The 23,795-nt window shown below is 40.8% G+C and overlaps 1 protein-coding gene across 1 annotated transcript in view; it reads right to left on the bottom strand.

Annotated features, from left to right (window-relative positions):
• LOC132873317 (neuronal acetylcholine receptor subunit alpha-7) overlaps positions 1–23,795 on the bottom strand; it is a 60,189-nt gene that overhangs the window by 28,659 nt on the left and 7,735 nt on the right. Inside the window, exon 3 of the mRNA XM_060908731.1 lies at positions 5,471–5,515. Within this exon, the coding sequence (XP_060764714.1) occupies positions 5,471–5,515 (45 nt within the window). The remainder of the gene's footprint in view (positions 1–5,470; positions 5,516–23,795) is intronic.

The raw sequence follows: 23,795 nt of genomic DNA, 5'->3' as shown, positions 1-23,795 counted from the left end.
ATCTTATAGAGATCAGAAAAAAGTTTTCTGAAATCATCTTGGACAAACAGCTGTTCTCTGAAAACATCATTTGCTCCCACATGCACAACAATACGTTTGATAGAAGCACAGTGAAATTCATCCTCTGCATTTAACCCATCTGAAGCAGTGAAAACACACACACACACACACACACACACACACACACACACACACACACACACACACACACACACACAGACAGAGCAGTGGGCAGCCACACCAAAGCACCCAGGGAGCAGTCAGGGGTCAGGTACCTCGCTCAAGGGCACCTCAGCCCAAGGCTGCCCCACGTCAACCTAACTGCACGTCTTTGGACTGTGGGGGAAACCGGAGCACCCGGAGGAAACCCACGCAGACACGGGGAGAACATGCAAACTTCACACAGAAAGGCCCTCGCCGGCCGCTGGGTTCGAACGCCTCGCTTGCTGTGAGGCGACCGTGCTAACCACTACACAACCGTGCTAACCACTACACGACCGTGCCGCCCTTATTTATTATTATTATTAATACAACCCCAATTCCCAAAAAAATTGGGATGCATTCAAAAACAAAATGTAATGATTTGCAAATCCTTTTCAACCTATATTCATTTGAACACAAGGACAAGATATTTAATGTTCAAACTAATAAACTGTCTTGTTTTTTGTAAATATGCACTCATTCTGAATTTGATGCCTGCAACACATTCCAAAAACATTAGGACAGGGGGATGTTTACCTCTGTGTTACAGCACCTTTTCTTTTAACAACATTCAGTAAGCATTTGGGAACTGAGGACACTAATTGCTTACTTTTGAACACGAAATTCTTTCCTGTTCTTGCTTGATATATGACTTCAGTTGCTCAACAGTCCAGGGTCCCCGTCAACGTATTTTGTGCTTCATAACGCACCATACATTTTCAGTGGGAGGCAGGCCGGCCAGTTTAGCACCCACGCTCTTTTACTACAAAGCTACGCTGTTGTAATGTGCGGAATGTGACTTGGCATTTTCTTGCTGGAATAAGCAGGGATGTCCTTGAAAAAGATGATGTCTGAATGGCAGCATATGTTGCTTCAAAACCTGGATGTACAGTACCTTTCAGCATTAATGGGGCCTTCACAGATGTGGAAGTTGCCCATGCCATGGGCACCAATACACCCCCCCATACTATCACAAATCCTGGCTTTTGAACTTTGTGCTGGTAACAGTCTGGATGGTCCTTTTCCTCTTTATCCTGGAGGACACAATATCCATGATTTCCAAAAACAATTTGAAATGTAGACTCGTCAGACCACAGTACACTTTCCCACTTTGCATCAGTCCATCTCCGATGAGCTTGGGCCCACAGAAGGCATCACTGTTTCTGAATGTTGTTGATTTATGACATTCACTTTGCATGGTAGATACAGCGACAAACTGTTGACTGACAATGTTTTTTTTGAAGTGTTCCTGAACCCATTTAGTAATGTCCTTACATTATGCTGTACAATACAATCCCTAAATACCTTGCAGTTGTACACTTAGAAACATTGTTCTTAAACTGTTGAACTACAACCCCAAATCAGAAAATGTTGGGATGGTATAGAAAATGCAAATGAAAAAAAAGAAAGCACAGATTTCTAAATTTACTTTGACTTGTATTTCATTGCAGACAGTATGAACCCAAGATCTTTCATGTTCTGTCTGGTCATCTTCATTTCATTTGTAAATATACATCCATTCCTGCATTTCAGGCCTGCAACAAATTCCAAAAAAGTTGGGACGGGGCAAGTTAGGGCTAGTAAAACAATTAAATAATGATGTGATTTGAAACAGGTGATGTCAGCAGGTGACTGCAATGATGAATTGGTACAAAATCAGTATCCAGGAAAGGCCTAGGATGGACTATCATACAGTGGAAACATGTATTGTGGTCAGACAAATCAGTATTCCAGGTATTTTTTGGAAGAAATGGATGCTGTGTACTGTGGACCAAAGACAAAAAGGACCATCCAGACTTTTACCAGCAACAAGTCCAAAAGCAAGAGTCTTTCATGGTATGGGTTGTGTCAATGCCCTTGGCAAAGGTAACTTACACTTCTGTGATGGCAGCATTAATGCGGAAGAGTACATTGAGATTTTGGAGCAACATATGCTGCCTTCAAGATGACATCTTTTCCAGGGGTATTTCAAGAAGATGATGCAAAACCACATTCTGAAAACTACAACAACAACAACGCATTACAAAGGCATGGCTGCGGAAGAAGTGGGTGCCTGTCCCCTCTGTTCCCAATAGAGAATGTGTGGCAAATTTTGGAAGAAAAAATATGACAACGACGACCCCGTACTGTGCTACTGTGTTGTATGCAAAACAATACAGGTCAAAGATGATTTACATTTCATTGTTCTCAGTTTTAATTTCAACTTCAACATACTATCCCGACTTTTTTTTTCCTGATTTAAGGCTGTATTTGTTCACAGTAGTGAACCTTGCCCCATCCTTGCTTGTGAACAAATGAGCCTTTCCAATTAACTTCTTTAAAGTAGCTGTTTTCAGATGCTTTCTGCTAAATTAATATTGTCATCTCTACATGTTTTAAACTCTTTACTTTTACAGTCTCTCCATGTTTTAAATTTTACTTAACTTTTATTCTATTTTATTCTGCTGTTTTTTTTAATTGAACTTTTATCTCATTTTATTATTTTATTTCTACTATTCTTTAATTCTTATTAATTTTCTTCCCCATTTATTTTATGTAATTTTATTTTCTATTGTTTACTGTTTTGCTTTTACTTCTGTAAAGCACATTGAACTGCCACTGTGTATGAAATGTGCTATATAAATAAACTTGCCTTGCCTTGCCTGAAAAATGTTCCAAAAAGATGTTTTTTGAGCATTCTACAACTTTCCCAGTTTTTTTGTTGCCCCATCCCAACTTTTTTTGGAATGTGTTGTTGGCATCAAATTCAGAATGAGTGTATATCTCATCTCATCTCATTATCTCTAGCTGCTTTATCCTGTTCTACAGGGTCGCAGGCAAGCTGGAGCCTATCCCAGCTGACTACGGGCGAGAGGCGGGGTACACCCTGGACAAGTCGCCAGGTGAGTGTATATTTGCAAAAAAAAAAATTCTCAGGTTGAACATCAAGTATCTATGTTAAGTAATTGTAAACAACTGGCACCTTATCTGGGTCAAACACAAAGAAGGCAGCATTATCGAGCCAAACTGTCCCCAAAGAGAGGCCATTCAGTTATTAGGAAATTTAATTTAGCCTTTTGCATGCAATTCCTCAAGACTGAGGCCAAGTTTACATTAGACCGTATCTGTCTCGTTTTCTTCACGGATGTACTGTCCGTTTACATTAAAACGCCTGGAAACGCCGGGAAACGGGAATCCGCCAGGGTCCACGTATTCAATCCAGATCGTGTCTGGTCCAGTGCTGTGTAAACATTGAGAATACGTGGATACGCTGTGCTGAGCTCTAGCTGGCATCGTCATTGGACAACGTCACTGTGACATCCACCTTCCTGATTTGCTGGCGTTGGTCATGTGACGCGACTGCTGAAAAATGGCGCGGACTTCCGCCTTGTATCACCTTTCATTAAAGAGTATAAAAGTATGAAAATACTGCAAATACTGATGCAAATACTGCCCATTGTGTAGTTATGATGGTCTTTAGGCTTGCCATCCTTCCACTTGCAAGTGGTAAGTGATATGCGCTGGGATCACACACACAGCGTCTCAGTCCCGAATCATTGCTCGTGCGCTTCACTCGCGCGCTCTGTGAGCTGCGCAGGGCCGGAGTGCGCACCCTCCAGAGGGCACTCGCTGTTCAGGGCGGAGTGATTTGGAGCGCAGGATGCCTGCGGAGCCGAGCGTATCCGTGTATTGGCGTTGCTGTGTGCACGCGTATCGTGTATTGGTGTTGCTGTGTGCACACTAATCGTTTTAAAAACGTTAATCTGATGATCCGCTGATACGGTCTAATGTAAACCCCACCTGAAGTAATCAGTAATGATCTCAGACTCATACATGGCCGTTAAGACTTGAACAAAGAGGACCTGTCGAAATCAATAAATTTCTTATCTAGTCTACTACGTAATATTTCATGCTACAATAAATAAAAACATGCAAGTCAAAACATGCATCTCTCTCTCATAAACACACACACACACACACACATGTATGTACGGATGTACGTACAGTGCTCAGCGTAAATGAGTACACCCCCTTTGAAAAGTAACATTTTAAACAATATCTCAATGAACACAAACAATTTCCAAAATGTTGACAAGACAAAGTTTAAAATAACATCTGTTTAACTTATAACGTGAAAGTAAGGTTAATAATATAACCTAGATTACACATTTTTTTCAGTTTTACTCAAATTAGGGTGGTGCAAAAATGAGTATACCCCACAACAAAAACTACTACATCTAGTACTTGTACCAGGGTGGGGCCCCAATATCCCTGGTCTGGGCAAGGGCACTTGAATACCTGCTTTTCCTCTCATAAGGGTCATTCTGAACCGCTCTTTGTCTGACCTCTCATCTAGGACCTGTTTGCCTTGGGAGACCCTACCAGGGGCAAATGCCCCTGACAACATAACTCCTAGAGTCCCTGAGGCACTCAAACCCCTCCACCACGTTAAGGTGGCGATTCAAGGAGGGGACATGTATATCTATCAAAAGTCCTTCCCGCACCATTCATGGCACATTTGGCAGCACCAATCTCAGTTTCATAGCCCTTGGCCTCTCACCTATATTACATAACTAGGGTTACAGTGGGGGGCTAGTCCTCTGGTAACAGAGTTTGACTCCCCACTCGCATCTGTACATGTGCCTTGCCAGGTGGCAGTAGGCACCATTTTTATGATGGTCTTTGGTATGACCCGCCCATGAGTAGAACTCCTGATCGAGAGGCAGACACGCTAACCACTAGGCCACTCGCTAGTATGCATGTTCCGTATGTATGTATGGATGATTCTGAGTTGCACAGCCCTTAAAGATAGAACTTACTGAAACTACAACTGTTTAGGTTCAAGGCTGCTATTCCTATTTACGCTCACTCACCAAGAACTTTCATAGGAACACCTGTGCAGCTGCTTATTTATGCAGTTATCCAATCAGCCAATCGTTTACTAACATGTTGAAGAGAAAAGCATCTCAGATGGCACAAACATGCCACACCTTGTGGTGCATGGGCTACAACACCAGAATACAGTAGTGAACACAGGGTGTTCTCTAGCCTCACAGGAATATGAGGCTACATTGGGCACAGGCTCACCCAAATTAGGCAATTAAAGATTGGGAAAACATTGTTTGCTCTTTTTCCAGTCTTCATCTCGAGACTGTTTTTGGATGAAAAGCCCCGAGAGATCAGCAGTTTCTGAAATATTCAAAACAGTCTGTCTGGCACCAAGAACCATGTCACTGTCAAAGTTACTGAAATCACATTTTTCACATGATGTTTGTGTAAGTAGGCTTACCAGCTGTAACCAGATGTTGGTTGTTAAAACCTGATTCTTCTCATCCTGCAAAACACAATCATACATAATAAGGTCTCTGCAATATACATGCTGAATAAAATGTGCCGTCATTTTAGAATCGTTCAATGCCATACAATCTCGTTTCAGTGAAGTTAAGTGAATAAAAGCCTGAAGCTGGAGAACTGGAATAATAATAAAACCTCTTTCTCTGAAACACATGCTTGTCATTTCAGCTGCTTTCATGTTCGTTCTTCAACAAACTTCAAAAGTGGGTTTATCCAGGCTTCGCCAAGGTGATGTTCAGTACTAACTACTTATTAACTGAGTGCGAGGTCTTTTTGTACTGTCAAGACCTCGGTCTGATATTTTCCCATAAAGACCGAGCAAGCAAGGTTAATAAGGAGTTTATTATATGGCTTTTTAAAATTTCTACGATTAAAATAGATGATCTTTATAACAAGGCATGATGCTGCTTTTGGTCACGTCATATTTGTAACGTAGTTGAGTCACGTGTGCAGAATAAACAACTAGTGGTTTCAAAACTGAATTTCTGTTAGCGGTTAGTGGTTTCTGAAAGCTCTTCGTTGCTTATTTCTTGAATAACTCAGTGACTCGTTTGTCTTTCGGTGTTTTTTTTTTAAATTCTGTTTTGATTTCCAATCTTTCTTTTTCTTTTTTGCAACATTGAAAGCTGTTGCTTTGGAAAGAAAGTCCATAATTGCCCACGGGCATTACGATAAAATTCTGCCTGCCAAGGAACCAATCAGAGCACACAATTTTTACTAGAAGTAGCTAATGCCATATAACAATATAAATTCATACTAACCTGATGCTTTTCAGTGTTGGAAATATTAGCGACACTGAATTACATTCTGATGATTTAGCTTTAGATTGGAATTTAAATGGCTTTGACTCAGACATTTATTACATATTATATAGCTTGTCTGTGATTCTAAAACCCAGCTAATATTCCTGCCTGATATTCATGGAATAAATGCTTGACTTGATTTAGAGCTGTAATTTAAAATGTCAGTGTCAAGTAAGAGCCATTGGACTTACATTTAAACAGTTTTGCTAGTCCTAAAGGAAAACAATGATGCCAAGTGAATCCAAATGAAATAAATCAAAGTGAGGTTACTGATTATAGCAAAAGAGTATTAGCAGCAACAATCTGGGGCTAGTTTACTTCAAACATTACAGCAATAATATTATTGCTAGTTGATGATTATTGATGATCCGACATGAATCCGAAACCACAGCCTTTGTACCAGTGATGTTTATCTAGACGGCTGCATTTTTCATTATATAGTCATGTAAAATATTATATTGTTGCCGATTCTTACACCTGTATGGATGCTTGCTCATGGCTCAACATGCAGTTGAGAGAACAATACCCATGATTCCTAGCCAACACAATGACAGCTGATTGACTCCACACCCAGTCAAGAGACTTATAAGCAAAATATTCTCATTCATAGTGCCTGGATTTCTGATTGCACATACCTTCGCTGAATAAGCACACGTCCTTGAATAACCAGGACCTTCATGCATATTATGTTTTCCATCCAGCTCTTTTATGAAAAATTTAAAAATGCATATAAAAGTTGAGATCTGAAAGTCTACAGTGTATAAATCACCCCCCAAAAAAGTCTTTATGTTTGGTTGAGGTGGAAAATATTGAACATTAAATATGAGATGAGAAAAAGGGGAGGTAAGTATTGTTTCAGTAAACATGGCTGCAGAGGACACTCATGCATCAAACGACATATTGTGCTAATGTTTTACCATTATGTATTTATTTAAAAACAAACATTTCATATATAGCCTAGCACATTGGGTATTGCATTTTTTTACATGATTGTAGTTGTTGGAAACTGATTCATCAGCATTTTTGTGTACTTTTTAGAAATTAATTTCAAAAAGTACAGACCTGCTCCTCAGACCTGCCTGATCCATCCTGATGCCCTACATCTGGCTGGAGTCTCATCACATCGCTCCTGTGGAGGACGGCCCCATATGGACAGTCGAAAGTTGCACTTGGAAGATGCTCTGGACACTTACAGTCATGCTTTTATGGCTGAGGATGACAGTTGACTTGCTAACTTTCCGACTGCAGTTGTCATGAACAGTTTTGCACTCAAGTTTCCATCAATGAAGTTTATAACGTCACCAAAACAGACTTCATGCTAAAACTATAATGAATTTCCTGGTTTCACAGTTATACTTTGTGACTATATAGAACACTGTTTTTGAAATGGGTTATTTATAAATCACGTTGTCTGTTATCACCCAAATGAGGATGGGTTCCCTTTTGAGTCTGGTTCCTCTCGAGGTTTTTTCCTCATGTCGTCTGAGGGAATTTTTCCTTGCCACCGTCGCCACAGGTTTGCTCACTGGGGATAAATTAGGGATAAAATTAGCTCATGTATAAAGTCTTTAATTATCTGTTAAGCTTCTTTGTGACAATGTCTATTGTTAAAAGCGCAATACAAAAACTTGACTTACTATGCACACTTTCAGACACAAGGTATGGCGAACTTGACTTGCACAATTCTTCTTCTTCTTGGTAGTAGTTACTGTTATAATGCCCTTTTTACACCATAATTAAAGCAAAACACAATTGCTTAAAACAGCTCTTTTCATTTGTTCATTTTCTATATATCACTTATCCACTGAGGGTCACAGGTAAGCTGGCGTTAATTCAGCTAACTTTGGGTGAGAGGCGGGGTACACCTTGGACAGGTTGCCAATCTATCATGGGACTAACACAGAGAGACAGACAGCCACTCGCACTCACTCTTATGGGCAATTTAGAGTAGCCAGTTAACCTAATCCACATGTCTTTGGACTGTGGGAGGAAACTGAAGAACCTGGAGGAAACCCTCATGCAAACTCCACACAGAAAGCCTTGATCGAAGACACAGAAGGGTAACCACTGCACCACCATGTTACCAATCACCCTTTTGTGTTCAATAAAAAAAAAAAATAACTTCACGCAAAAAAGTGATTTGTGCACAAGGGTGGTTTCTTTCCCCCCAATTGTGTGATTTTGCACTTATGCATATGATTTTTTTACCTTGATTTGACACCATACTATCTTGCCTATCTTATGTTTGTTGGCTGACCACCTTACTATCTTGCCTATCTTATGTTTGTTGGCTGACCACCTGCCCGTTTGCCTATGACAGTAATGTTGGCATTAATTTCTCTTAATACAACCTTCCCTTGAATCACTTGGTCAGCATGGCATGACACTGGTCTAGTCTGATCAGCATGGAGATGAAGGTGGCAGAAACTTGTGTGCTTTTTGAGGTTTCATTCATAAAGCTACCAGGTAACAATACTGCAGTAATGGCCATGCAATTGCCTCCAAAAAGGAACTGTTATAGTGAACACAGGCAGTGAATGAAACTGGGTGATGTTCTTTCACTTCAGTGAAAAAAAAAATCATGATTTTTGCATTTTTCTACAGAATAATTTAGAAAATATTACAGAATGAGCCATTATAGAAACAAAACAGTGATGTTAGCGTCATTTACATCATATAAGACTGGGAGCAGCTGAAAGAGATGTGTTTTATGATGGGTTAGTTGTGTCTAATCACATCTGATTCAGTTAGACTTTGCACTTTGTTTTGTTCTCGTGTGACAGCTACAGCAGCAGCTCATTTCAACCACAACACACCTGAACATACAGTGCCTTGAAAAAGTATGCATACCCCTTGAACTTTTTCACATTTTTCCACCTTACAACCACAAACTTAAAAGTTTTTTATTGAGATTTTATGTGATAGACCAACACAGAGTAGCACATAATTGTGAAGTGAAACGAAAATGATAAATGGTCTTCAAAATTTTAAACAAATAAAAATCTGAAAAATGTGGTGTGCATTAGTATTCAGCCCCCTGTCCTCTGATTCCTCTAAATACAATCCAGTGCAATCAATTGCCTTCAGAAGTCATCTAATTAGTTAATAGAGTCCTACTGTGTGTAATTTACTCTCAGCGTAAATACACTTGTTCTGTGAAGACCTCAGTGGTTTGTTAGAGAACACTGAAGAACAAACAGCATCATGAAGACCAAAGAACTCACCAGACAGGTCAGGGATAAAGTACTGGAGAAGTTTAAAGCAGGGTTAGGTTCTCATCTCATCTCATTATCTCTAGCCGCTTTATCCTGTTCTACAGGGTCACAGGCAAGCTGGAGCCTATCCCAGCTGGCTACGGGCGAGAGGCGGGGTACACCCTGGACAAGTCGCCAGGTCATCACAGGGCTGACACATAGACACAGACAACCATTCACACTCACATTCACACCTACGCTCAATTTAGAGTCACCAGTTAACCTAACCTGCATGTCTTTGGACTGTGGGGGAAACCGGAGCACCCGGAGGAAACCCACGCGGACACGGGGAGAACATGCAAACTCCGCACAGAAAGGCCCTCGCCGGCCACGGGGCTCGAACCCGGACCTTCTTGCTGTGAGGCGACAGCGCTAACCACTACACCACCGTGCCGCTCAGGGTTAGGTTATAAAAAAAATATATATCCCAAGCTCTGAACATCTCAAGAAGCACTGTTCAATCCATCATTCAAAAATGGAAAAAGTATGGCACAACTGCAAACCTACCAAGACATGGCCGTCCAACTAAACTGACAGAGCGAGCAAGGACAGCATGGGTCAGAGAAGCAGCCAAGAGGCCCATGATCACTCTGGAGGGGCTGCAGAAATCCACAGCTCAGGTGGGAGAATCTGTGCACAAGACAACTATAAGTCGTACGCTCCACAAATCTGGCCTTTTTGGAAGAGTGGCAAGAAGAAAGCCATTGTTGAAAGACAGGCATAAGAAGCCATGTAGGGAACACAGCAAACATGTGGAAGAAGGTGCTTTGGTCAGATGAGACCAAAGTTGAACTTTTTGGCCTAAATGCAAAGCACTATGCGTGGCGGAAAACTAACACTGCTCATCACCCTGCACGCACCATCCCCACTGTGAAACATGGTGGTGGCAGCATCATGCTATGGGGATGCTTTTCTTCAGCAGGGACAGGGAAGCTGGTCAGAGTTGATGGGAAGATGGATGGAGCTAAATACAGGGCAATCCTGGAAGAAAACCTGTTGGAGGCTGCAAAAGACTTGAGACTGGGAAGGAGATTCACCTTCCAGCAAGACAATGACCCTAAATATACAGCCAGAACTACAATGGAATGGTTTAGATCAAAGAATATTCATGTGTTAGAATGGCCCAGTCAAAGTCCAGACCTAAATCCCATTGAGCATCTGTGGCAAGACTTGAAAATTGCTGTTCACAGACGCTCTCCATCCAATCTGGCTGAGCTTGAGCTATTTTGCAAAGAAGAATGGGCAAAAATTTCAGTGTCTAGATGTGCAAAGCTGGTAGAGACATACCACAAAAGACTTGCAGCTGTAATTGCAGCAAAAGGTGGCTCTACAAAGTATTCACGTAGAGGGGCTGAATACTAATGCACACCACATTTTTCAGATTTTTATTTGTTTAAAATTTTGAAGACCATTTATCATTTTCGTTTCACTTCACAATTATGTGCTACTCTGTGTTGGTCTATCACATAAAATCTCAATAAAAAACTTTTAAGTTCGTGGTTGTAAGGTGGAAAAATGTGAAAAAGTTCAAGGGGTATGAATACTTTTTCAAGGCACTGTACACATGCATCTAAAGACAAATATCAGATGTGATATTCCGAGACTGGTTAATTTGTTTGTATGGTTATATTCATTTTTATTCTAAAATATTTCTTTTATGAAAAATTAAAAAGTTAATAATGTTTTTTTTCTTAATAAATCTTTCTGATGGCTTTCAGCAGTCTGTAGAAAGAGTTCTGATTTTTTGTTAAATCTATTTGTACAGTCAATCACACAACAGCTCTTTCCCATTTTAGATCTGCTTTTTTGTGCGTTTTCGCAGCATAAGAGCTGTGTTACTTCTGCCTACAGTGAAATGACCTGTATATCTGCTAATATACTCTCCACATTCACTGAATATGAGCAATTGCATGCTCTGATTGGCTACTCTACTACTAGGCTGTCAGCTCATATACCATGAGTAGAGAAAAACAAAATGCTGGAGTGTGTTGCTGAACCAACTGAGGATGAAATAAAAACTCCACTTGAAGACAAAACCCCCAAAATACAAAAAAAGCAACAAAATATGGAATAAAAGTATGTGATGGAAAGAACGCATCTTTTTTTATTTTTCAAGAATTATTATTATAGCAGTTTTCACAAATTGCTACCGTCATTTCGCTGTTTTTTTTTTTTACATTCTAAGCAGAAATGATTGTCAAATGTTGTGTATAAAAGTTTTAATTTATCGAATTTACAAAAAATAAAAATGCTGTCTCTCAAATTCCAGTGAACGTCATCCAGTATATTATCAAAATACAAACCCGACTCCAAAAAAGTTGGGACAAAGTACAAATTGTAAATAAAAACTGAATGCAATAATTTACAAATCTCAAAAACTGATGTTGTATTCACAATAAAACATAGAAAACATATCAAATGTCGAAAGTGAGACATTTTGAAATTTCATGCCAAATATTGGCTCATTTGAAACTTCATGACAGCAACACATCTCAAAAAAGTTGGGACAGGGGCAATAAGAGGCCGGAAAAGTTAAAGGTACAAAAAAGGAACAGCTGGAGGACCAAATTGCAACTCATTAGGTCAATTGGCAATAGGTCATTAACATGACTGGGTATAAAAAGAGCATCTTGGAGTGGCAGCGGCTCTCAGAAGCAAAGATGGGAAGAGGATGACCAATCCCCCTAATTCTGCCCCGACAAATAGTGGAGCAATATCAGAAAGGAGTTCGACAGTGTAAAATTGCAAAGAGTTTGAACATATCATCATCTACAGTGCATAATATCATCAAAAGATTCAGAGAATCTGGAAGAATCTCTGTGCGTAAGGGTCAAGGCCGGAAAACCATACTGGGTGCCCATGATCTTCGGGACTTTAGATGGCACTGCATCACATACAGGCATGCTTCTGTATTGGAAATCACAAAATGGGCTCAGGAATATTTCCAGAGAACATTATCTGTGAACACAATTCACCATGCCATCCGCCGTTGCCAGCTAAAACTCTATAGTTCAAAGAAGAAGCCGTATCTAAACATGATCCAGAAGCACAGACGTCTTCTCTGGGCCAAGGCTCATTTAAAATGTACTGTGGCAAAGTGGAAAATTGTTCTGTGGTCAGGCGAATCAAAATTTGAAGTTCTTTATGGAAATCAGGGACGCCGTGTCATTCGGACTAAAGAGGAGAAGGATGACCCAAGTTGTTATCAGCGCTCAGTTCAGAAGCCTGCATCTCTGATGGTATGGGGTTGCATTAGTGCGTGTGGCATGGGCAGCTTACACATCTGGAAAGACACCATCAATGCTGAAAGGTATATCCAGGTTCTAGAGCAACATATGCTCCCATCCAGATGACGTCTCTTTCAGGGAAGACCTTGCATTTTCCAACATGACAATGCCAAACCACATACTGCATCAATTACAGCATCACGGCTGCGTAGAAGAAGGGTCCAGGTACTGAACTGGCCAGCCTGCAGTCCAGATCTTTCACCCATAGAAAACATTTGGCGCATCATAAAACGGAAGATACGACAAAAAAGACCTAAGACAGTTGAGCAACTAGAATCCTACATTAGACAAGAATGGGTTAACATTCCTATCCCTAAACTTGAGCAATTTGTCTCCTCAGTCCCCAGACGTTTACAGACTGTTGTAAAGAGAAAAGGGGATGTCTCACAGTGGTAAACATGGCCTTGTCCCAACTTTTTTGAGATGTGTTGTTGTCATGAAATTTAAAATCACCTAATTTTTCTCTTTAAATGATACATTTTCTCAGTTTAAACATTTGATACACTACCGTTCAAAAGTTTGGGGTCACTTTGAAATGTCCTTATTTTTGAAAGAAAAGCACTGTTCTTTTCAATGAAGATCACTTTAAACTAATCAGAAATCCACTCTATACATTGCTAATGTGGTAAATGACTATTCTAGCTGCTGGTTTTTGGTGCAATATCTCCATAGGTGTATAGAGGCCCATTTCCAGCAACTCTCACTCCAGTGTTCTAATGGTACAATGTGTTTGCTCATTGCCTCAGAAGGCTAATGGATGATTAGAAAACCCTTGTACAATCATGTTAGCACAGCTGAAAACAGTTGAGCTCTTTAGAGAAGCTATAAATTGTCTTGGTGACCCCAAACTTTTGAATGGTAGTGTATGTCATCTATGTTCTATTCTGAATAAAATATGGAATTTTGAAACTTCCACATCATTGCATTCCGTTTTTATTTGCAATTTGTACTTTGTCCCAACTTTTTTGGAATCGGGGTTGTATCTTAATGAGGCATATGAGAGATTCACAGAGATCAGTCATCAGTACTGTTTGTAGAATAAGCAAGATACTTATGTGCAGAGCAGGGCTTTACATTAACTTTTTTGCTCACCGGCCACTGTGGCTAGTGGTTTTCCCGAGTCACTAGCCATTCAGCCTTTTCACTAGCCACAATTTTGTTGCCAGGAAATCACAGTTTTTTCTTCACCATGATACGTTAAAGTTCAGAAGATCTACAGTGGGGCAAAAAAGTATTTAGTCAGTCAACAATTGTGCAAGTTCTCCCACTTAAAAAGATGAGAGAGACCTGTTATTTTCATCATAGGTATACCTCAACTATAAGTGACAAAATGAGAAAAAAAATCCAGAAAATGACATTGTCTGATTTTTAAATAATTTATTTGCAAATTATGGTGGAAAATAAGTATTTGGTCAATAACAAAAGTTCATCTCAATACTTTGTTATATACCCTTTGTTGGCAATGACAGAGGTCAAACGTTTTCTGTAAGTCTTCACAAGGTTTTCACACACTGTTGCTGGTATTTTAGCCCATTCCTCCATGCAGATCTCCTCTAGAGCAGTGATGTTTTGGGGCTGTCGCTGGGCAACACAGACTTTCAACTCCCTCCAAAGATTTTCTATGGGGTTGAGATCTGGAGACTGGCTAGGCCACTCCAGGATCTTGAAATGCTTCTTACGAAGCCACTCCTTCATTGCCTGGGTGGTGTGTTTGGGATCATTGTCATGCTGAAAGACCCAGCCACATTTCATCTTCAATGCCCTTGCTGATGGAAGGAGGTTTTCACTCAAAATCTCATGATACATGGCCCCATTCATTCTTTCCTTTACACGGATCAGTCGTCCTGTCCCTTTGCAGAAAAACAGCCCCAAAGCATGATGTTTCCACCCCCATGCTTCACAGTAGGTATGGTGTTCCTTGGATGCAACTCAGCATTCTTTCTCCTCCAAACACGACAAGTTGAGTTTTTACCAAAAAGTTCTACTTTGGTTTCATCTGACCATATGACATTCTCCCAATCCTCTTCTGGATCATCCAAATGCTCTCTAGCAAACTTCAGACGGGCCTGGACATGTACTGGCTTAAGCAGGGGGACACGTCTGGCACTGCAGGATTTGAGTCCCTGGCGGCGTAGTGTGTGACTGATGGTAGCCTTTGTTACTTTGGTCCCAGCTCTCTGCAGGTCATTCACTAGGTCCCCCCATGTGGTTCTGGGATTTTTGCTCACCGTTCTTGTGATCATTTTGACCCCATGGGGTGAGATCTTGCGTGGAGCCCCAGATCGAGGGAGATTATCAGTGGTCTTGCATGTCTCCCATTTTCTAATAATTGCTCCCACAGTTGATTTCTTCACACCAAGCTGCTTACCTATTGCAGATTCAGTCTTCCCAGCCTGGTGCAGGGCTACAATTTTGTTTCTGGTGTCCTTTGACAGCTCTTTGGTCTTGGCCATAGTGGAGTTTGGATTGTGACTATTTGAGGTTGTGGACAGGTGTCTTTTATACTGATAACGAGTTCAAACAGGTGCCATTAATACAGGTAACGAGTGGAGGACAGAGGAGCCTCTTAAAGAAGTTGTTACAGGTCTGTGAGAGCCAGAAATCTTGTTTGTTTGTAGGTGACCAAATACTTATTTTACCGAGGAATTTACCAATTAATTCATTAAAAATCCTACAATGTGATATCCTGGATTCTTTCCCCCCGTTCTGTCTCTCATAGTTGAAGTGTACCTATGATGAAAATTACAGGCCTCTCTCATCTTTTTAAGTGGGAGAACTTGCACAATTGGTGGCTGACTAAATACTTTTTTGCCCCACTGTAGATTTAATTATGAATGGCAGCGTATAATGTATCTCTACAGTAGCACTCAAGTATTCAGTGCTGTTAAGGTAGCTCCCTATATGAAAACATGCAACCAATTCAGACAAAAATATAAACAGAGTATTCTGTTTATTGAACTCAAATTCAAGCCCCTTACAATATGAAATATCGTATAATATGAAAAATAACATTCAGTACAACTGAACTGATTCTAATATTAAAAGTCCAATTCAAAACATTTATGATTGAAAAACATTCAATGTTTTGATATGCAAGTATTGTGTATTATCAAGTATTATTATGTATATTATGTATTATCTATTAAGTGTGTGTGTGAACATGTGTAGAGAGAGACATTAAATGTCCTCATTACATTCATCATCAGATGAGTCTGAATGGTCCATGAAAAATGGTCTTCATGACCTGAGGCTTCCAGCAGGCCATAAGTTGATAGCTGGGGTGGGATCAACTTCTTTCCAATCGTGTGAACGTTTCTAAACAGCAGCTCCATCCTCTCCAGCTCAGCCGACTTCCTGACAGCCAGGGACTTGAAAGCAATGCTGTCCTGTAGTGAACCAGCCGTCTTCACCTGTTTTGATGTTATTGCACCAATGTGTGCATTTGACTTTTCATGGTCCTTTATAGTTTCGAGTTTAACATTACTGGTGCCTGTCATACTTTGCCATATTTTCTACAGTCTTCGCAGTACATGGTATTTTCGATTTTGCTATGAACTAGCCAATCTCGCCCGAACTTCCATTTGTCATTGAACTGTCTTATCTTCCTATTAGCGTCTTGTTCATCTCCATGGCCGTAGCCAGCTATGAGGCCCCCGAGGTCCGGACCTCGGTCATTTTTAAGAGCTGAAAATACATTTGTACGCTAAATACAGTATTCAACTGGATACAAAAAAAAAGAATAACATTAAAACGTCTCCGTAAAAAGTGCATTGTTAATGATGTTAAATGCTGATTCTGTCTTCCGTGTCTGTTTCGTGCGCGCGGCTCTGAGACCAAGAACACAAAAGCGAATGAGCGCGCGACTCAGCGGAGGAACGCAGTGCAGTCATTTAAATATGTCGAAAATGTTTCGGCACGCGCTTTGTGCATCACGGACCTCGGTGATTTGAAAATGCTGCTCCGACCCTGCTCATCTCTGCCCCTTTTTTCCTGAGCAGCAGGGTTTGAAACTCTAGCTATATGCCGCCACATAGTGCGCTTGTCAGTCGTCAGCAACTTTGTTGCTTCGTTCATTAACCGCAGGTTACCATATCAGTGATTTTATCTGAGCCGTTAACAAACGTTCTAAACAATTCTAATATGTTGTCAGAACGTTTATGCAGGTGCTCATGGGAGTTGTAGGCGCGTAATATTACATTGCAATGTGTTTATTATATCAGCTGCCTTCAGAGAAAACTACAATTAAAATATATTGTCATACCACAGAATCAACCACCCGCCAAAGTGGCTAGTGAGACTAAAGTTATTACCCGCCAAAGCCGAATTTTACCCCATTTGGCGGGTGGGTGGGTGCTAATGTAAAGCCCTGGTGCAGAGGTGCAAAAGTACATAGATAAGCTGGAGAGATGTGTGAATGCAGATGTTCAGAAGTATGATGGAGATATATACCTGTATTCACTTTCCTCATCAGGATTCATGTGTACTTTTATTTTATTGCACCTCATATTTTAAAAAATAAATATATCAATAAAATCACATTGTTCTTTCCTACACATATCACACAAAGAGGGAGTGTTGTACTTGAATATCAGCCGGACTGTGATTTGGTCACAGCCGCAGTACAGCAGCACAACCTTGAGTGTGATATTGCTTTTATACAACAGTTCTATTAACAAGAAATTAATATTGAGTGACATGTTGGACACAGTATGGCCAAATGTTCCATTTATTTTTGCTCCATGAGTGGATGTACACAGATCCCAAAGAAGTCATACTCGCCATATAGCATGTCAGCTAGTTAGCTCATGTTGATTTGTACATTCCTGTTCAAGGTCCTTCTGGGAAAATTAGCATCGCTTATTCCTCCATTTCATCTGACAAGCTTTCATATTTTAAGTCAGAAGGTATATTCCTGAAAATTATTGATTGCCATGTCCGCTGTTTATGCTGCTAACAGTGTTGTAGTCGAGTCACTAAACCTCGAGTCCCCAGTGTTCAAGTCTGGGTCAAGTCAGTCATTAAAGAAAATTTCGAGTCAAGTCTGAGTTGAGTCCACTATTGATCCGAGCAGAGTCCGAGAACAAGACTCCAACTGCACCATCTGATGGTGGCTGCTACTGCCTTTGTGTGATACCGTCTCTGCTACTGTGTTGGACTAATGTTACTGCTCGACTGCCCCATTTTAGTTAATAGGCTACAGATAAAAAGCTTGTTCCTTGCTCAGCAAGCCCCGCCCACTATCAACAGGGCAAATAACATGAGAGAGGGTTAACACTCGCTAGTTCATCAGTCAGCAAGCAAGCCCCATTATCAACAGAGCAATGAATATAGCGTGTCACTCACTTCTCTGGGTGGAGTCTTGCCACATGACGATTGAAGTTCGAGGTTGTCCCCATCGTCTCCTCGATAGTTTTTCTACATATGGAACACACAGCAGTGCATTTTTTCCCCACTGCACAAGAGGTCTGTATAAGCAAAGCGGACAATCCTAGGGGCTTCTCTCCAGGTATTTCAGCGCCATTGTGAGTTTGTTCCTGAACATGATGCATGAACAAGTGAATGTGCATTCTCTTGCACAAAATTAGCATAAAAATTAATGCAGATATAAATAACTTATGCCAAATTATTATGGCATGTTACAAAAAATAAAGAAGAAATCCGAGTCCTCGTCTCCAATTTACGAGTCCGAATGCAGTTAATGCACGAGTCCGAGTCATCAGTGCTTGAGTCCAAGTCAAGTCACGAGTCTTTAAAATTAGGGCACGAGTCGGACTCGAGTACTGCAAGCCTGGCTACTAACACTACTGTAGTAACCATTTCAAAGTAGGATGAGCAGTAGGAGGAATAGGATGATACACACATTGAAACAACCCAGTGCTGTTATTGAGAAATATCAGCACTCATGAAACACCACTTGCCTCATCAAATTAGTGCACCAGAACTAACTGCTGTATAATTTACGATAATGAGCCAATTGATTTTTGACACTGATGGGCTGTATAGCAAGTTCACATAGTGATGGATTATTGAGGAAACAAACATGATTTTTTTGGCTTTGAGAGCACAAATTTATGCCAATGACCAATGCTTTGATCAATTTTATAAGGAACAACATGTATATTTATTAAATTCTTACATGAATATAGCAGACCATCACAGCTACATTTTCCTAGTGGATGTTTATGAATTATGACTCATTTGTGAATTATTAATTACTGAATCCAAGAGCCCAGCAGTTTAAGAAAAACTGAAAAAAAAAAAAGGAAACAAACGTAAACATAACTTACACTGGGGATGCTGGGAAGCACCATGTCCCCCCCACCCGCCCCCAAAAAAACCCAACCTTAGAATTTCCAAGATTAAAGTCATAAATTTAGAAAAAAAAAGTTTGTACATTCTCTGAGATTATAAAGCCATAAATTTGACAGAAAAAAACCCTCAGAAATTCCAAGATTAAAAAGTCACAAATTTACAAGGAAAAAACAAACAAACTCGGATATTCTCTGAGACAATTATCACATGCTTCCTGGCTGCAGTGCATTCTGAGAAGTGTAGTTCAAATTAAATATTTTTCCCTTAAATTTGTGACTTTTTTTAATCTTGGAAATTGAGTTTATTCTCATAAATCTATAACTTTAATCTTGTAAATTGAGTTTTTTTTCTCAGAATATTACCCCCTCCTGCAGCTCCGCACTTTTTTCTTTTCTTTTTCCCCCTGCAGTGGCCCTAATACACCTGATCCACTTTCCAAAAATTTCACTGTAGCCCTGTTTACAGGTGAGGCTGGAATCTGTTATAAAATGTGTCCCCTATGATAAAATTCATACAGTTGTGGTCAGAAGTTTACATACAGTGGCATGAATGTCATCTTGGATATGAAGGTCATGGCAATATTTGGGCTTTTAGTAATTTCTTTGAACTGTTCTTTTTCTGTGGCAGAATGTACAGCATACATCTTTAATTGGGCGGCATGGTGGTGTAGTGGTTAGCGCTGTCACTTCACAGCAAGAAGGTCCAGGTTCGAGCCCCGTGGCCGGCGAGGGCCTTTCTGTGAGGAGTTTGCATGTTCTCCCCGTGTCCGCGTGGGTTTCCTCCGGGTGCTCCGGTTTCCCCCACAGTCCAAAAGACATGCAGGTTAGGTTAACTGGTGACTCTAAATTGACCGTGAGTGTGAATGGTTGTCTGTGTCTATGTGTCAGCCCTGTGATGACCTGGTGACTTGTCCAGGGTGTACCCCGCCTTTCGCCCGTAGTCAGCTGGAATAGGCTCCAGCTTGCCTGCGACCCTGTAGAACAGGATAAAGCGGCTAGAGATAATGAGAATGAGACATATTTAATTTAAAAAAAAAAAAACTAGATAGAACTAGACACCAACGGCGTCGATGGGGATGCCTCCGCCTGGTAGACTACACGCCTTATTAAGTTGTGATTTGGGGATGGACATTTGACCTCACAGTAAGCTTGACCTGTGACCTTTTAACCTCAAAATCTAATCAGTTCATGTTTGTCCCAAAGCACACAAATGGTGAAAGTTTGGTGAAATTCCTTTCATTTGCCTTGGAGATATTGTGTTCACAAAGTTTTCGGACAGACATTTGACCTCACAGTGACCTTGACCTTAGACCTTTTGATCTCAAAATCTAAATCATTTCATCTGTCCCAAAGTGCACAAATGCTGAAAGTTTGGTGAAATTCCTTTCATTAGTCTTTGAGAGATGGTGTTCACAAAGTTTGGGGATGGACATTTGACCTCACAGTAAGCTTGACCTGTGACCTTTTAACCTCAAAATCTAATCAGTTCATGTTTGTCCCAAAGCGCACAAATGGTGAAAGGTTGGTGAAATTCCTTTCATTGGCCTTTGAGATATCGCGTTCACAAGGTTTCGGGACGGACACACGCACGGACGGACAGACGAACGGACAACCCAAAAACATAATGCCTCCTGCACCTTAAGGTGGCGGAGACATAAAAAACAAACACACTACAATTTGGTGCACAAGTTTTAATTTTCTTTGGGTTTTCTGAAATCAATTGTGTCCCCAACATTCAAAACAGATGTTCTGTTCTTCTCCTGACAGCAACTCATAAACCACTTGTGGGTGAAAATCAGTCTTCATGAACATGCTTTCAGTGTAATGCATCATTGGCAAGTTTTGAGCAAGACATACAACCATGACTCACTCACTCTGTTGAGGCTTTGCACAGTCACGTGACCCCTCGTAGCAACAGTAACTACGCTGCCATGACAGGGGGCACGCTACAGTGCTTCATTCAGCAGAGTTAGTTATTATTGATCAGTATGGGAAGGTTTTGCTGCGGTTTTGGATATGCAAATTGTTTTGAACGAAACAAAGACATCAGATTTTTTTAATTTAGCCAAAAGTAATTCATCATCAGGGGGAAAAACTAGAGGAATTTCTTAACGTAGAAGGGAAAAATGGGGGGGGGGGGAATTATTCAGGAGGACTCTGTGTTGAAAGGAGAGGTCAAAAACCCGATGGTGCTCACTTCATCTTCATAAAGCAGGCCGAGAAATTCATATATTTTTTCACCAGCCAGCCGGACTAGTTACCTTCCAAAGTAACCAGCCAAACAGAAAATCAACTAGCCAAAATTTGTTCATGTATGAATTTTACTTCTGTCAAAAATAACACAAAAGAGAGTAGTTACCATTAGTCATGACTAATGTACATTTATTTCAAGATCTGAGTATTTTGATACTGTTGTTAAATACATAAATGAGAACACAGAGCACCATAATACAACCCCGATTCCAAAAAAGTTGGGACAAAGTACAAATTGTAAATAAAAACGGAATGCAATAATTTACAAATCTCAAAAACTGATGTTGTATTCACAATAGAACATAGACAACATATCAAATGTCGAAAGTGAGACATTTTGAAATTTCATGACAGCAACACATCTCAAAAAAGTTGGGACAGGGGCAATAAGAGGCTGGAAAAGTTAAAGGTACAAAAAAGGAACAGCTGGAGGACCAAATTGCAACTCATTAGGTCAATTGGCAATAGGTCGTTAACATGACTGGGTATAAAAAGAGCATCTTGGAGTGGCAGTGGCTCTCAGAAGTCAAGATGGGAAGAGGATCACCAATCCCCTTAATTCTGCACCGACAAATAGTGGAGCAATATCAGAAAGGAGTTCGACAGTGTAAAATTGCAAAGAGTTTGAACATATCATCATCTACAGTGCATAATATCATCAAAAGACTCTCTGTGCGTAAGGGTCAAGGCCGGAAAACCATACTGGGTGCCTGTGATCTTCGGGCTCTTAGACGGCACTGCATCACATACAGGCATGCTTCTGTATTGGAAATCACAAAATGGGCTCAGGAATATTTCCAGAGAACGTTATCTCTGAACACAATTCACCGTGCCATCCGCCGTTGCCAGCTAAAACTCTATAGTTCAAAGAAGAAGCCGTATCTAAACAATGATCCAGAAGCGCAGACGTCTTCTCTGGGCCAAGGCTCATTTAAAATGGACTGTGGCAAAGTGGAAAACTGTTCTGTGGTCAGACGAATCAAAATTTGAAGTTCTTTATAGAAATCAGGGACGCCATGTCATTTGGACTAAAGAGGAGAAGGACGACCCGAGTTGTTATCAGCGCTCAGTTCAGAAGCCTGCATCTCTGATGGTGTGGGGTTGCATTAGCGCGTATGGCACGGACAGCTTACACATCTGGAAAGATACCATCAATGCTGAAAGGCATATCCAGGTTCTAGAGCAACATATGCTCCCATCCAGACGACGTCTCTTTCAGGGAAGACCTTGCATTTTCCAACATGACAATGCCAAACCACATACTGCATCAATTACAGCATCATGGCTGCGTAGAAGAAGGGTCCGGGTACTGAACTGGCCAGCCTGCAGGCCAGATCTTTCACCCATAGAAAACATTTGGCGCATCATAAAACGGAAGATACGACAAAAAAGACCTAAGACAGTTGAGCAACTAGAATCCTACATTAGACAAGAATGGGTTAACATTCCTATCCCTAAACTTGAGCAACTTGTCTCCTCAGTCCCCAGACGTTTACAGACTGTTGTAAAGAGAAAAGGGGATGTCTCACAGTGGCAAACATGGCCTTGTCCCAACTTTTTTGAGATGTGTTGTTGTCATGAAATTTAAAATCACCTAATTTTTCTCTTTCAATGATACATTTTCTCAGTTTAAACATTTGATATGTCATCTATGTTCTATTCTGAATAAAATATGGAATTTTGAAACTTCCACATCATTGCATTTCGTTTTTATTTACAATTTATACTTTGTCCCAACTTTTTTGGAATCGGGGTTGTATAAAAAGAATAAGATATGGGGAAGAGAGGAAGGGGGTTAGGAGGGGGGAAAAAGGTGGGGGGGCGGTAGGAGAGATATTGCACTTTATATTGCACATTGTCCGGTATTGCTTATTGTTAGGCTAGGCTACTGCTGCTTCCCGTCCTCTGTCCTCCTGTTACCCCTCCTCCCCCCCAGAGAGGAGTTGTACAGTCTGATGATGGCGTGAGGGACAAAGGAGTTTTTGAGTCTGTTTGTCCTGCACTTGGGAAGGAGCATTGTGTCACTGAACAGGCTCCTCTGGTTGCTGATGATGGTGTGCAGAGGGTGACTGGCATCGTTCATGATGTTCAATAGTTTGTCCAAAGACCTCTTCTCTGCCATCGTCACCAGAGAGTCCAGCTTCATGCTGACCACAGAGCCGGCCCGCCTGATCAGTTTGTCCAGCCTGGATGTGTCCTTCTTGGATGTGCTGCCCCCCCAGCACACCACGGTGTAAAACAGGACACTGGCGACCACAGACTGATAGAACATCCACAGGAGTTTCCTGCAGATGTTAAAGGACCGCAGCCTCCTAAGGAAGTATAGCCTGCTCTGTCCCTTCCTGTACAAGT

Source organism: Neoarius graeffei, chromosome 2, assembly GCF_027579695.1.
Source record: "Neoarius graeffei isolate fNeoGra1 chromosome 2, fNeoGra1.pri, whole genome shotgun sequence".
NCBI lineage: Eukaryota > Metazoa > Chordata > Actinopteri > Siluriformes > Ariidae > Neoarius > Neoarius graeffei.
This window is presented reverse-complemented; position numbering and strand designations above follow the sequence as displayed.